The 15,778-nt window shown below is 36.8% G+C and overlaps 1 protein-coding gene across 8 annotated transcripts in view; it reads left to right on the plus strand.

Moving 5' to 3' along the window:
* The window catches only part of PIK3CB (phosphatidylinositol-4,5-bisphosphate 3-kinase catalytic subunit beta), a 144,783-nt gene that overhangs the window by 63,442 nt on the left and 65,563 nt on the right, over positions 1 to 15,778 (plus strand). For 7 of the 8 annotated variants that reach the window (XM_036332409.1, XM_036332411.1, XM_036332415.1 and 4 more), the window contains 5 exons: positions 2,692 to 2,878; positions 6,707 to 6,932; positions 9,668 to 9,891; positions 11,082 to 11,261; positions 15,186 to 15,353. In XM_036332409.1, coding sequence (XP_036188302.1) covers positions 2,708 to 2,878; positions 6,707 to 6,932; positions 9,668 to 9,891; positions 11,082 to 11,261; positions 15,186 to 15,353 — 969 coding nt within the window. In that variant the 5' untranslated portion in view covers positions 2,692 to 2,707. The remainder of the gene's footprint in view (positions 1 to 2,691; positions 2,879 to 6,706; positions 6,933 to 9,667; positions 9,892 to 11,081; positions 11,262 to 15,185; positions 15,354 to 15,778) is intronic. The other variant, XM_036332414.1, reaches the window with a different exon arrangement.

The raw sequence follows: 15,778 nt of genomic DNA on the forward strand, positions 1-15,778 counted from the left end.
TTGTTGTTTTTTTAAAAAATATATTTTTATTGATTTCAGAGAAGAAGTGAGAGGGAGAGAGAGAGAAATATCAATGATGAGAGAGAATTATTGATCTGCTGCCTCCTGCACGTCCCACACTGGGGGTCAAGCCCACAACCCAGGCATGTGCCCTGACAGGGAATTGAACTGTGACCTGGTTCATAGGTCAACACACTGAGCCACACTGGCCACGCAGTCTTTTGATATTATGAACGATTCTATCTAATAAGGTCAGAAGTTTTCAATTTTGATGTTTATCAGTTTTTCAAATTTATAAATTCTTTTGGTGTCATATCTAAGAAATCTTTGCTTAATCCAAGATCACAAGATTTTCTCTTGTTTTCTTCTTTAGGTTTTTGGTTTTGGAATTTACATTTGGGCCTGTGGCCCCTTTTGATTCATTTTTATTTTTGGCTTAAGATATGAATTGAAGTTCATTTTCTTAGTATATGGATGTTCAATTATTCCTGCACCATTTGTTGAAAAGATTTTTTTTCATCAGCTTATCTTTATAACAAACTTTTTTGAAACCAGCTGTCCATTCCCTTTTGAAAAAATTGGAATAATTTAAAGCAAATGCCAATATAATGCTATTTACACCTACATGTATTGCCATTATGCATCTCTAGTGGATAAAGACTGATTTTTAGAAATAAATATCCCAATATTATATGTCACAAACTTAACAGTATTTTCTCAATATCATCTAATATTCAATTCATATTTAAATTTTCTAGGTTGTTTGAAAGATAGTTTTTTATAGAGGATTTGTTCACATCAACATTGAATTTGGTTATGTCTCCTAAGTATTCTTTTATTATTTTAACAGTCCTCCCACCAGCCTTTTCCTTCCTGTTATTAGTTTGCTTTCTTGTTATTGATTGTTTTATTGATGATCCAACATTTTGGACACTACTTTCTGATTGCTTCCTTGATTGTTTAACTTTCTCCTCTGTTTTCCCTAGTTTCTGTAAACTGGTAGATATATCAAATCTGAGACTTCATTAGATCCAAGTACATTTTTTTAAAAGTCTTAAGTATACCATATAGGTAGTAACTGTGTCGTACTTACTGCTGTAGTACAAGAGCCTACATGTCTGGATTATTCAGAGAGTTTTCAGGGGTGGGCAAACTTTTTGACTCGAGGGCCACAATGGGTTCTTAAACTGGACTCAGAAGAAGGAGCTGCGGCCGTGTTTCCCGACGTTGCCATGTTAACATTGCTGCTGGTGAAGGAGCGGAGGGGAGAGCAAGAGAACCCTCCGCTCTTTCGGCTCCGAGGGCCAGATAGAACAGCCGAACGGGCCAGATCCGGCCCGCGGGCCGTAGTTTGCCCACGGCTGGTTTAGGTGGTGTCAACCTGAATTGTAAAGTTCCACCTGGATTATTCAGAGATTTTAGATGGTGTCAACCTGAATTGTAAAGTTCCCTATTATCTTTTCACCTTATATTGTAAATTTCTTTTTAGCATCCATTAATGATCCTTGCCTAGATCCATTATTTCATTAGAGGTTGCAAAATGGTGATTTTTCTAATTCTATTATTCTTTTTGCACTTATTAGCTAAAATTGTTCTTAAAAAACACACACCTTAATTTCATCAATTATGAATTAGTATAAACATGCAGGTTAAACGTGTGATTTACTTCCTCATTCTTTATCAGTTTTCAAAATAATAAGTTGGTCCAAGCAGCCTTCAGTGGTGACCAATAACAGGCTTATTTATTTTTTTATATCATTATTAAGTCACACATTGTATAGATTGATGTGTTTCAACATTATTTCTGATGCCCAAGATGCTTTAAGTTGGCTACTGTGTCATCATTATTTCTGATGCTCAAGATGCTTTAAGTTGGCTCCTGTGTCTTTTATTGTGACACATTCATATTTTGAATAAAGGGATTTGAACCTAGGTTCATTTAACTTCAAAGCCAATGTCCTTCCCACTGTCATTGTACCTCTTGAAGGAAGCTCTTAAAGAATAGATGAAACTGAAATGGCACAGTTGAGGGGGGCATTTGTTAGGATAGGGTTTTGATACAGGAGTGTCAGCCTCAATGAACATAGGTCTAACAGTAGGAAGGTTAAAGGCACTTGTGGGTCTGGGCTATGAAGTGTTGAGAGGAAAGGAACATAGGCCAGAAACTTAGCACCAAGGACTTTGCTAGCTGGGTGGAGGGATTTGGTCTTTTTAATACTTAGGTGGCGGGTCATGGGATTAAGTTGATGATATTTTGCTTCTCACATGAGATTGGAAGAAAATTATTTTCGAAAGAAGGCCCTCTTGATTGCTGTTTTCATTGGAGTTTGCAAAGAAAAACTCAGCCAAAGAAGCCAATATCATCTAAGTGAAGTCTGGAAATAATCACTTATTGAGTGATTGTTAACTTTCTCAGGACCCTGTAATCCTTAACTGTTCATCTTTCACATGTGATATACTTATGTTGAATTTGAGTCAGTGGAGTGTGTGTGTGATTGTGTGTAATATTTATGTAGTGATAACCAAAGTATATTTAAGTAATTTATTTCTGTTGGCTTACTGTTGCTTGGCCTCCTGTTACATTACTGACTATGTTGACATACAAGGACTAATTATGGATTGGTGGGCTTTATCATATTTTAGTGTAATATCTGGCTAAATATTCACTAAATTTTATTTACTGATTCCTAGGGCCCCATGGTTATGAATGTGCTTCAATTTCATAATGCCTCCTGCTATGGCAGACATCCTTGACATCTGGGCAGTGGATTCACAGATAGCATCCGATGGCTCCATACCTGTGGATTTCCTTTTGCCCACTGGAATTTATATCCAGTTGGAGGTACCTCGGGAAGCTACCATTTCTTATATTAAACAGGTATGATAATAGAATTTCTATAAATGTAGCTTATTACTATAACACTTAAGGGAACATGTTCTTCTATTATGGAAAATATTTATAATATAAATCAAAGGATACATTTGAGGGACTTTTAATCTTTAGTTCCTGACATTGAAAAATTTGATTCATGCTTTATCTCATCCTCATTCTTACTCTCACTTTTAATTTTAAAAAATCCATATGTGATACCTGAATTAAGAAAAATAAGCTTATGTTAGCCAGTTTGAAATGCTTGTTCAGTTTATTAAAAGGAATTTGACATTGTCAAAGTTTTATTTTGAGTTAAAATCTTTGAGCTTATTATGCTTTTTTTCTTTTTTTTCTATGTGATTTTTGGTTGGTTGTCTCTTTTCTTCTCTCCTTTTCCTTCTTTTCTTCCTCTTTTCCATCCTTAACCCACTACTTTTCATGGTGACTCTTGAGGAAGAAAAAGTTTTCTGCTGTTCACTAGATTTATTTCCCCCCTCAGTAATGAATGGTATGTCCTCATTTGGAAGCTATTTCTTTTACATAGCAAGGCTTGCCTGTTTTGTAGGATTACTTTTTCAAGTGAATTGATGAGTGCCATTGATTTGTAAAGACTTTGAAACAGAAATGAAATTGTTTTTCTAAACTTTCTCTTTAATGTTTTTCAAGTAGCTGAACCCAATCTGGAAAGCAAGAGTTATGATATTTAAAGAAAAAGTATTTATGACAAGCTTTTAAAAAAATATATTTATTGATTTTTAGAGAGAGAGGAAGAGCGACAGCTAGAAACATTAATGACAGAGAAACATCATTGATCAGCTGCCTCCTGCACACCCCCTTCAGGGGATTGAGCCTGTGATTCGGTCATGTGCCCTGACTGGAAATTAAACTGAGATCTCTTGGTTCCTGGATCAGTGCTCAACCATTGAGCCACACCGGCCAGGCGACAAACCTTTTTAAAGCTCATGACTTTTTTTTTACTCTTAACCCATGTTTCTTCATCAGGGAGACATGAGAATTCTAAAACTGCCTGATCCATGAAGTTAAAAGAAAAAGGAAAAAAATACACTTTTTAGGTACCCTGCAGGTGCAGAGAGTACTTATATTTATTTTGACCAGGATGCCTATGGCTTTACTTGAACCTGTATTAACCATTGATACCCTCCTCCTTTTTTGTTATAAATTGTATGCATATTATAAAATATGCATAACATAAAATTTACCACCCTAACCGGTTTGGCTTAGTGGGTAGAATGTCGGCCTGCGGACTGAAGGGTCCCAGGTTCGATTCCGGTCAAGGGCATGTACCTTGGCTGCGGGCACATCCCCAGTAGGGGGTGTGCAGGGGGCAGCTGATCGATGTTTCTTTCTCATCGATGTTTCTAACTCTCTATCCCTCTCCCTTCCTCTCTGTAAAAAATCAGTAAAATATATTTTAAAAAATTTACCATCGGAGTCATTTTTCCATGCACAATTTGTGGTGTTAAGTACATTCACAATGTTGTCCGACTGTCATTACCACCCATATCCAACACTTTTTATCATCCCAAACACTAACTCTGTACTCATTAAATGACAGACTACCCTTTCTCCCAATCTGGGTAATCTGTATTTTAGTTTCTGTCTCCTATGAATTTGTATATTCTTGCTCCTTCATGTAAGTGGAATCATACAGTAGTTGTCCTTTTGTGTTTTGTTTCTTTCACTTAGCATAATAGTTTTAAAGTTCATCCATGCTGTAAAGTGTATCCAAATTTTATTCCCCCCTTTTTTTTTTAATATATTTCTTTATTGATTTCAGAGAGGAAGGAAGAGGGAGAGAGAGATAGAAACATCAATGATATGAGAGAATCATTGATTGGCTGCCTCCTGCATGCCCCACACTGGGGATCAAGCCCGCAACCCAGGCATGTGCCCTTGGCCAGAATCGAACCTGGGACTCTTCAGTCCACAGGCTGACGCTCTATCCATTGAGCCAAACCGGCTAGGGCTTTTATTCCCTTTTAAGGCTGAATAATTTCCACTGTATGGATCCTACCACATTTTTGTTTATCCATTCATCTTTTTTGTTGTTGTTGTTAATCTTCCCCTGAGGATATTTTTTTCCATTGATTTTTAGAGAGAGAGTGGAAGGGAGGGAGGAGAGACAGAGAAAAACATTGATGTAAGAGAGACACACCGCTGGGTTGCCTCCCGTATGGCCCTGACCAGGGCAGGGCCATCATTGAGCCTCAACCAAGGTACATATTTGATGCTCTATCCACTGAACCAAACCAGCTAGGGTGCGCGCGCTCTCTCTCTCTCTCTCTCTCTCTTTCTCTCTCTCTCTTTAATAACATTTTCATGGCTGTGAAGTGGTATCTTATTGTAGTTTTTTATGTGTACTTCCTTAGTGACTAAAGATGTTGAGCATCTTTTCATGTTCTTATGCACATTTTTAGAATTGTCTAAGACCATTGCCTGTTTTAAAATTCAGTTTTTATTGTTGAGTCATAGGAATTTATTATATATTCTCTATTAATCTCTTATCAAATATGTAATTTACACATAGTCTGTGGGTTGCCTTTTCACTCTCTAGATAGTGTCAGATGCACAGAAGATCTTAATTTCAACAAAGTTCATTTGCCTATTTTTTCTTTTATTGCCTAACATTGCTTCTCTTTTTTATATAGCTATGAGAATTGGCCATGGTTTTAACCTAGGTCTCTTATCTTCAGCTTCTGGTTAAAATACGCAATCCCATCTTGCATTTGTAGGGTGACTATTTTATAAGATCTCATCCAGGAGACCTGGGGAGAGATGAAGAGAGATTAACTGTGTTCATTCTGACAGGGCAATATTAATGAAGTGACCCCTCGTAAATAGAAAAGAATGCAGAACAAAAATAAAACATATTTTGTATGGGGGTGATGATACATACTTTAAGATTTCTCTTATTTTTTTTCAAATTAGAAGTTATTTTTGTTCACAGGAATGTTAACTATGTAAGTCTACACTGATTCTTATTCTTCATAGTCAGTCACTTTTTTAATTAAAGAAAAAATTTTAATTTATATTTTTATTGATTTTACAGAGGAAGGGAAGGGGGAAAAGAGATAGAAACATCAATGATGAGAGAGAATCATCAATCACCTGCCTCCTGCATGCCCCTTATTGGGGATCGGGCTTGCAACCCAGGCATGTGCCCTGAGTGAGAATCCAATCTTGACCTCCTGAATCATGGGTGGACCCTCAACCACTGAGCCACACTGGCCGGGCCATAGATACTCACTTTTAATAATTTTGTATATATGAGTGTATTTTTTTGTGTATTATGCCATTATATTACTTTACAAAAATGGCTTAATATTCCCCTGCAAATATTTTTGTGGGTGTGTTAATCCTCATCTGAAGATATTTTTTCCATTGATTTTTTTAGAGAGAGTAGAAGAGAGGGAGAAGAAGAGAGAAAGAGATGAATGTGAGAGAGACACAGTGATTGGGTACCCTAGGGCTGGAGATCGAGCCTGCAACCTAGGAATTGTACCCAAGACCCTTCTGTGCACAGGCCAATGCTCTAACCACTGAGTAACACCGGCTAGGGCTCTCTTGCAATTTTTTATTTTAAAGTAACACACCTTAATATGTCTTTGATAGCTTTCCATATTTAGTTTATTTCTATTTTATATTCATAGTTCTTTAATGTTCTACAATTTATTTAACTAATCTTTTACTACTAAACGTTTGTCTTCAGTTTTTGAGTTTTACAAACAGTGCTACAGTGAGTATCCTTGTAGATGTGTCTTTGAGCACTTAAGCAAGTGTCATTTCAGAAAATGTCTTATTTTTTTCCTGCAGATGTTGTGGACACAGATTCATAATTACCCAATGTTTAACCTCCTTATGGAAATTGACTCCTATATGTTTGCATGTGTGAATCAAACTGCTGTATATGAGGAGCTCGAAGATGAAACAAGAAGACTCTGTGATGTCAGACCTTTTCTTCCAGTTCTCAAATTAGTGACTAGAAGTTGTGACCCAGGGGAGAAATTAGACTCAAAAATTGGAGTCCTTATAGGAAAAGGTAATTAAAAATTGTTCTAATATGAGTTCTTAACATGTTTTTTGCGATATATACAAACATGTAGTAAGTATGATCTAAGACATTGCTTTGCAAAGTGTGGTGCACAGACCAATGATGGTCTGTAAATTGTTAGCAGTTACCGAGTCAAGTACAGAAATCATGAGTAAAAACGCCTCTAGCAATGTGATAATGCCACAATATCCAAGGGCTTAAGTTTTGTGTTTCTTTTTTGAGTGACTTATTTTTATTTTACAAAAATACTGTTTTTTTGACAGGTTGTAAAAAAATATGTTCTTTTGCCTCAGATAGTTTGAGAAGCCCTTTCCTAAGAGATACTGAACTGCCCCTACAGTATGAACATAATTTTTTTTTCTTTTTTTCTTTTTTTTTTTATTATTAGTTAAGGTATTACAAATGTGTCCTCATCCCCCCCATTAACCCCCAACCTCCCCCACACACAAACTCATGCTCCCATCCCCCTGTTGTCCATGTCCATTGGTTTGGCTTATATACATGTATGCAAGTCCTTCGGTTGATCTCTTCCCCTTACCCCCGCCCTCCCCTACTTGCCTTCTGGGGATTGATAGCCTGATCGCTGTTTCTCATAATTTTTAAAATATATTTTTATTGGTTCTTTTTAAAAAAATTATCTTTATTGTTAAAAGTATTATAGATGTCCCCCTTTCCCCCCATTGACCCCCCCCATCCTGCCCCTACTCCCCCATGAATATAATTTATATACAATTCTCTATGCCAACCAAGACTTTAAGCTGATAAGTTTCCATAAGTAACCCATATTATTGACAAAGTTTACTCCATAACTAAAATTATCTTTAAGTTAATTTTGTAGTGAGTCATGATACAGCATGTCTATAGTATTCTTTGCAAATTAATTTCAGGGATAATTGTTAGTAACAAAGTAAAAAACAAGCAGGAGTCTCTCTTCTGTAGTAATCTCAGAGACCAGTGTTTACTATCAATATCTTCCTGCCCTAGACAAGATACTGACGTGAAGTGAGTACTATAAGGGGTTATTGAAGAAGACACTTAGAAGTTTAAATACAAAACAAAAAATCCACTGGAGATTATTGGATCTGAATTGGCTACCTATATTAATCAAATTTACTATTAGAGTATAGTATAGTACCATCCCCTTTATAATAGTATCTTTAATATAGTACCATCCCAAGAACCATCCCATTTAAAATAGTATTCTTTGATCTTGACCTAAGGTAATTCAGGGTAGCCAGTAATTACACCGTGAGGCTGAACTCTTCCCTTTGAGTACTTAGAACAGAACCCTGTTGATTTGCTAATGGCACCCTGTTCTTTAAAATGTTTGATTACTTCAGAGGATAGCTGGTTAGCTTCTGGCAATAATTTCCCCTCCATTAAATAGATGTATAATTACATACCATACAGATTTTTTCTTGTATATTAATAGACTTTGTAGAAAGCATTCTTTTCCATTTTCTCCAAATGATCCAAAGATTTTTATAGGTTATTAATTTTCTCCATTAGAAAAAGTTTTTCCTTCACTTGAATTGAAGAATATATGGAAAAGTAGAAAGAATTAAAAATCTCTTATAATCTTTTATCCTCTAGGATAAGACTATCCACTTGATAATATTGTGATGTATCTAAAACATTTGGTAGTCTAAAAGGGTAGCACCACAGAGATAGCTAACTTTCTTCAGAATATAGGTATCTTTTAAAATTTTACCATCTTTTCAACCCTTTAGATCACTGTATTCCCTTCTGGTCTTGCTTTATAAAACATAGGATTCATTAGCTACCATAACCTCTACCCAAGCTTGCCAAATTTAGTAAATAAAAATATAGGCGATCCAAATATTATATAGGATATACTTATGCTAAAAAAACTATTCATTGTTTACCTAAAATTGAAATAGAATTGGGCATGTTATTTTTATTTGGCAATCTAACTTTACCTTACTACAGCACAGGGAATATATGTATATTAGAATTGAATTTCTCTTTCTATAAGCAAGGTATTATATTTTACTCAGAATCATAAAGCTTATTGTATTTTACTTTGCAGAGTTCCTTACAATTTAAAAGATCAGCATGTAAGAAATGTTTTACTGTGTTAAACAGTTTATAAACTCTTAACTCTTTATAAATTGTACTTTAGATCTTCAGCATCTCTAGAAAAACTGGTGTTTTGATCATATACACAAATTTAAATGTTAACATTCATTTAGGAAGTTAAATAAGTCTGTTTTAATGTTTTAGAATCAATTTTCACTTTACATACCTAACAAGTAAATTTTTGCAATTATTGTTTTTCATTTCATGACTACAACCGGGCTTGGTGAGGTCATGCCTCCTGGCAAAACAATAAACAATTATTTCAATTTAACTTCAGGAACAAGTTTGCTGCCGCCTCCTCCCCAAAGAAAACAATAGAACCTTTACAGATATAACTGCCTAATGGGTCTAAAAATACCTTCTTTTAAATATGATGGGCCTGATTATTTTATTTTCTGTTTAATTCTAAATGATCATTTATAGAGCAGTTCAACCAGTGAGCCACACCAGCTGGGCTACTTTTGGTATTTTATCTGGCTATTAATTGATTTTGTATAATATTTTCCTGCCCAGTTTTGTTTGCTTGATAAAAACCAATTATCTTGTATATTCTCTTACATTTTTTATATTCTCTTTAATTATTATTAGCTACTCAAAATGACTACTTTAAAAAATGTGTTTAGGTTTGCATGAATTTGATGCCTTGAAGGATCCTGAAGTGAATGAATTCCGAATAAAAATGCGTAAATTCAGTGAGGAAAAGATTCAGTCGCTTGTGGGATTGTCTTGGATGGACTGGCTAAAGCAAACATATCCACCAGAGCATGAATCATCCATCCTTGAAAACTTAGAAGATAAACTTTATGGAGGAAAGCTCATTGTGGCTGTGCATTTTGAAAATTCTCAGGTAATATAATATTATTTTAATACATATTTTGTAATAAATCTGTGACTTTTACCTGAATACAGCTCCACCCTCAGAGGAGGCTTTTGCTTGCCTAGGAAACTTTTATAAAGAGCATTTTTAAAAATTTTTAATTTATATATTTTGATAGGTTTCAGAGAGGAAGGGAGAGTGAGAGAGAAACATCAATGATAAGAGAGAATCATTGATCGGTTGCCTCCTGCACACCCCACTCTGAGAATCCAGCCCGCAACCTGGGCATGTGCCCTGACTGGAAGGCTAAGTTGACTTCCACATGCACAGTACATATAAAGCTTGTGCTGGCGCCAGTCGCACGCATGTGTTTCAATCTGTCATTGTCAATCGTAAATTTTGTTGACACTTCTATTATAGAGAAAGGGCGAATAGTGATATTAAAATATTTCTTCTAATTAATTTCCTTTCAATGTACACGAATCTGTGCACTGGGCCATTAGTGATCTGATAATCATAGTTTTCCAGGGTAGCAGTTGGCTGCTATGAGAGTGAGCTTTCTTATATCTTTGATATATGATCATTTGGTGTGAAATTATGGATGGATTCAGGTATTATTAAATAATCTTTAATATCTCTACCTTTGGGATTTATGCTTAGGTTTAATAATATTCCATCACAACTATATCTCATTTTTCACTAGTTAAAATTTCTTTGTTTCTTTTTATATGTTTATAAAATCAGACAAAAATTTTAAATTATGGTTCAATTAGTATAAAGTAAAAATCTCTTACTAGTGACTACATATAACTCTTTTATTAATACAGACTAAAAACACAGGGGTTTTGGGTCACTTTTTAAAAGAAGGATATTTACTGGAAAATGCATGTGATAAGCTAGCTACCTGAAGATAAATTTTTGTTAAATATTATTAAACTTTTAGTTAAATATTTATCTGACCTGTGGAAACTGTGGCACACTCTAAAGCGTAAGATGAATTGCAAATGATCAGAAATCTTAGCATATTTGGCATGGATACATTATATTTAGAAAACTGGAAGATTTACTGAAATACTAGATGTAAATAAAGGATGTACATATGTGAATATTATGTATGGCTATTTATAATGTAGTAATAAGTACAAATGTAAAGAGTGTTTTGTTTTGTTTTTAGCACAAATGTTTAATTGTGGTGTGTTTTTTTTTACCCCTCTCTATAGGATGTGTTTAGCTTTCAAGTATCTCCTAATATGAATCCTATAAAAATAAATGAACTAGCAATCCAAAAACGTTTGACTATTCATTGGAAAGAGGATGAAGTTAGCCCCTATGACTATGTGCTGCAAATCAGTGGGAGAGTAGAATACGTGTTTGGTGATCACCCACTAATCCAGTTCCAGGTATGAATATTAACTCTCAATTTACCAGAGAAGTGTGTGCGTGTGTGTGTGTGTGTGTGTGTGTGTGTGTGTGTATTTAACAATTTGACAATTTAAATTTCTGATATAAAAGTGTGTTAACTATAGTCAGCATTTGGAACCTGCAGAAAATTATACTCAATTAAATAATAACCACAATCCTACCTACCTCCAAGTTAACCATTGTTAGCATTTTGGCATGTTTTTGTCATTTTACTCAAAGTTACATGTATTTTTGGCATTATGTGTGTATCTATAATATTTTCATTCTGCTTTTTAAATTATTTCAGTGTCATAATTTCATATAGTACTATGAATTTTTATATAATTTGTTATAGCTGCCCACTATTTCATCATATAAACAATGATTTAGATATGAAATATTCTGGGGGAAGTAAAACAAAATATTTTCATTAAATGGCCACTAATTGAATTGTATAAAACTTATTTGCAATTATCTGTTAACTAGGTAAAGTAATATTAAAAATTTCCATTATGTATTATAAAACTTTTCAGTTTTAAGCCTAATATTTATATGTGTATTTTCCCCTTTCCTCCTCCACCCCTCCCCCACCTTTTTTGTTACTTCCATATGTGGTAGAAATTTTGTAAGAATTAAATTTCACCATCCTCCAACGTCTTTCCTTACCTTTCAGTTATTTATTACCATTTAGTCGTGAATTCTCTGCTTATATGGAAGGCACTGAAGTGCCTCAGATTATTTTTGGAGTAAAGTGGAGTTTAAATAAGATATGTGCAGTGCACTACCCCTCCCCCCACCATACGGTGTGCTATTTAAAGGATAGGATCCTAGCTTTGCCTTCAAGGAATTTGAGGATTATTTTTTGAAATTACATTTGGAGACAAAAAAAACGATCATTATTATTAAGAACAATACGCTGAGTGCCAAGTTAGATAAATAACTAACAAGATCTTAGAGTAATATGTGATCACTTTTATTTTTGTTTTGTATTAAGAAAGAGGAATACAGGCATGCCAAATATTAAGTGATGTTTGTCTGAGAATAAGGACCTGTGATTTATTAGAAGGAAATAGGGAATTTTACACCTTTGTTTTCAGATTTTTGGTGTGACCTTCAATTCTTGTGCTTTAGTAGGTAGGAAGTCTAACAGTGATTATAACTTCTTTGCACAGCTTTGAGAGCTGTGGCATTCTGATAGTAAGTGCTTGAACTCTAGCTCATAAGAGGAAGAAGGAAGATGTGAAGTGCTTGGTGGGAGCATAGAAGTACTGCCTTCTTCCCTTCATCTTTTGCCATATTTTAAGGATCCTCCTGCTTCTTTAACTTAACACCTTTTTCTTAAGAGAAAGGCATACTGTTTTGCCAAAAACTAGAATTTGTTATTATAAAGAAAAATAAAGCCATGCATACGTTTTTGTACAAGGTCATATTGGAAAGAAAATATACAGTGTTGGCAAGGAATATGAAGGAAATGGAATGATCCATCTTTCATAGTGAAAAGTTTTGAATGAATACATTTGTCATAATATCATGTAATTCCACTTATAGGCCATTCTGGAAATGTTTTTTATTTATTTCAAAAAATATATTTTTAGCGGTTCTACATTTAATACAATACATGGAATCACACTTTATATTTGTACTAGAGGCCCAGTATGGGGGGTTTGGGGGGAGGGCGGGGAGGGCAGTTCCTCAGCCTGGCCTGCACTCTCTCACAATCCAGGACCCTTCGAGGGATGTCTGACTGCCAGTTTGGGGATCAGGCCTAAACTGGCAGTCGGACATCCCTCTCGCTATCTGGGACCTCTGACTCCTAACTGCTCGCCCACCTGCCTGCCTGTCTGATTGCCCCTAACCACTCACCTGCCTGCCTCATCGCCCCTAACCCCTCTGCCTGCCTGCCTGATTGCCCCTAACCACTTGCCTGCCTACCTACCTAATTGCCCCTAGCTGCTCGCCTGCCTCATCACTCCTAACTGCCTCTGCCTTGGCCCCCTCAGCTTCGTCAGGAAGGATGTCTGGAATGATGTCCAGAAGGTCATTTGGCTGTCCAGTCTATTAGCATATTATACTTTTATTATTATAGATAAAGTTTTTCTTTTGAATAATATATTGGATTTCTATTCGGATTGTTAGGAATTTTTGGTAATGTGAATAATCACCCCCTTTTTTACATGCCTCTGGAGAGTCATCCTGTTTTCATGGAAATAAAACAAGAGCCTCAAGCTGGGAGGCCAATAATTTTTTTTTCTGGGAAACAGTAATGGTTGCCTGGAGTCCTGTGCTAAAATGGTACCAGGTCTGCCTCAGGGATCCATAGGAAAATGTGAGATGACTTAAGAAATGGCCACATGGGTCCTACATGCTAACCTTTCTTGACTGATTGGTGAAAGCTTGCACCGTGACATTAATCTATGGTGTTCATGTCCTGCCCTAGAAAGGTATGCCTATTGTCAAACTGTCAGGTATTAAGTGCAGAAAAGAGAAGATAAAACATCTAGACTGAGGCATGTATTTCAAGGTTTAGCCAGGAAACAAAAAAAAAGTCAGGTGGATTTAAATTCAGGTCTTAAAGATACTGGATCAGGGGTGGGCAAACTTTTTGACTCGAGGGCCACAATGGGTTCTTAAACTGGACCGGAGGGCCGGAACAAAAGCATGGATGGAGTGTTTGTGTAAACTAATATAAATTCAAAGTAAACATCATTACATAAAAGGGTACGGTCTTTTTTTTTTTTTTTTTTTTTTTTTAGTTTTATTCATTTCAAACGGGCCGGATCCGGCCCGTGGGCCGTAGTTTGCCAACAGCTGTACTAGATGTATAACTTAACTCTTCCAATTTTTGCTCTTTAATATATTAAGTGGGGGATAATTGCTCTTAGTGAGTTTTTATGAAGATTACCTATCCTATATAATAAAGAGGTAGTATGCAAATTAACCCTCATGCCCTCACAGGATGGCTGCCTACAACATCACAAGGGGTTAGTAAGAGACAACCAAACGACTGAACAAGTAGGCTATGTGGGGCGACCAGGCCGGCAGGGGAGTTAGTGAGGGACGACCAAATGACTGAACAGCAGGCTGCATGGGGCAACCAGGCTGGTCGGGGAGTTAGTGAGGGACGACCAAATGACTGAACAGCAGGCTGCGTGGAGCAACCAGGCCGGTGCGGGATCTGTGAGGGGTGACCAGGCTGGCGGGGGGGGGGGGGGGGGGGACAGTTGGTGGTGACCAGGCCAGCAGGGAGGGCAGTGGGCAACCAGGCTGGCAGGGGGGCAATTGGGGGAGACTAGGCCGGCAGGGGGGAGCCAGTAAGAGGCAAGCAGGCCGGCGGGGGGGGGGGGCAGTTAGGGGGTGACCAGGCCAGTGGGGAGGGTGCATTAGGGGGTGACTAGGCCGGCGGCGGGGGGCAGTTGGGGGCAATTAGGCCAACAAGGAGGGGGGCAGTTGGGGGCAACCTGGCCGGCAGCAGGGGGCAGTTAGGGGCAACCAGGCTGGCACACAAAGGCAGTACAGGGCGACCATGCTGGCAGGGGTTGGGCAGTTAGGGTGACCAGGTATGCAGGTAGGTGAGCGATTAGGAGCCAGCAATCCAGGATTGTGAGAGGAATGTCCCAGAATGGAGAGGGTGCAGGCTGGGCTGAGGGGACCCCACCCTCCCCCCCACCCCCATGCACAAATTTCATGCACCGGGCCTCTAGTAATGTATAAGAAGTGTCTAGCTCAGTTCTTATGTACTTAGATATTAAGTTAATGGTAGTATTTTTATGGTGTGACTTTATTTCTCATATTCTTGACATCAAATTGGTGAAGATATACTTTCATAGTCATTTTAATATAGTGTTGTTCAGCTTAATTTTATTCTTCTATTGGTTTAAGTATTTGCTTGAATATCCTTACCTATTATTTCTTGCCACTGTTAGTATATCCGGAACTGTGTAATGAACAGGACCTTGCCCCATTTTATACTTGTGGAGTGTTGCAAGATCAAAAAGATGTATGAACAGGAAATGATTGCCATAGAGGCTGCCATAAATCGAAATTCATCTAACCTTCCCCTTCCTTTACCACCAAAGAAACGAATTATTTCTGTAAGTTTCATGTGTGAACTTTTGCCAACTCCAAAAGGCATGTGATTTTGTTAAGTTGTATATATAAGTCTCTCTCTCTCCCTCCCTCTCCCCCTCTCCCTCGCCCTCTGTCTCTCTCTCTCTCTCTCTCTCTCTCTCTCTCTCTCCCCCTCCCCCTCTTCCTCTCTCTCTCTCTCACACACACACACACACTTTTTTTTCACTTCTCCTTCTGTGAAAACCAATACATACAAATCCCTTTCCATTTATAATAATTATCTGTTTAGTTACTGTTATTTTTCTTTACTCAAGCTACATGTAAATGTAAATATGACATTTCTATTTCTGTTGTTCTTTTGGTGCCAAAGAAAAATGCCATTAAATTAGAGATATTTTTAAGATTAGAGCTGAACGTAGGACTTGAATAATTAGAGACATTATGGTAA

This window comes from Myotis myotis, unplaced genomic scaffold, assembly GCF_014108235.1.
Source record: "Myotis myotis isolate mMyoMyo1 unplaced genomic scaffold, mMyoMyo1.p scaffold_m19_p_13, whole genome shotgun sequence".
Lineage (NCBI taxonomy): Eukaryota > Metazoa > Chordata > Mammalia > Chiroptera > Vespertilionidae > Myotis > Myotis myotis.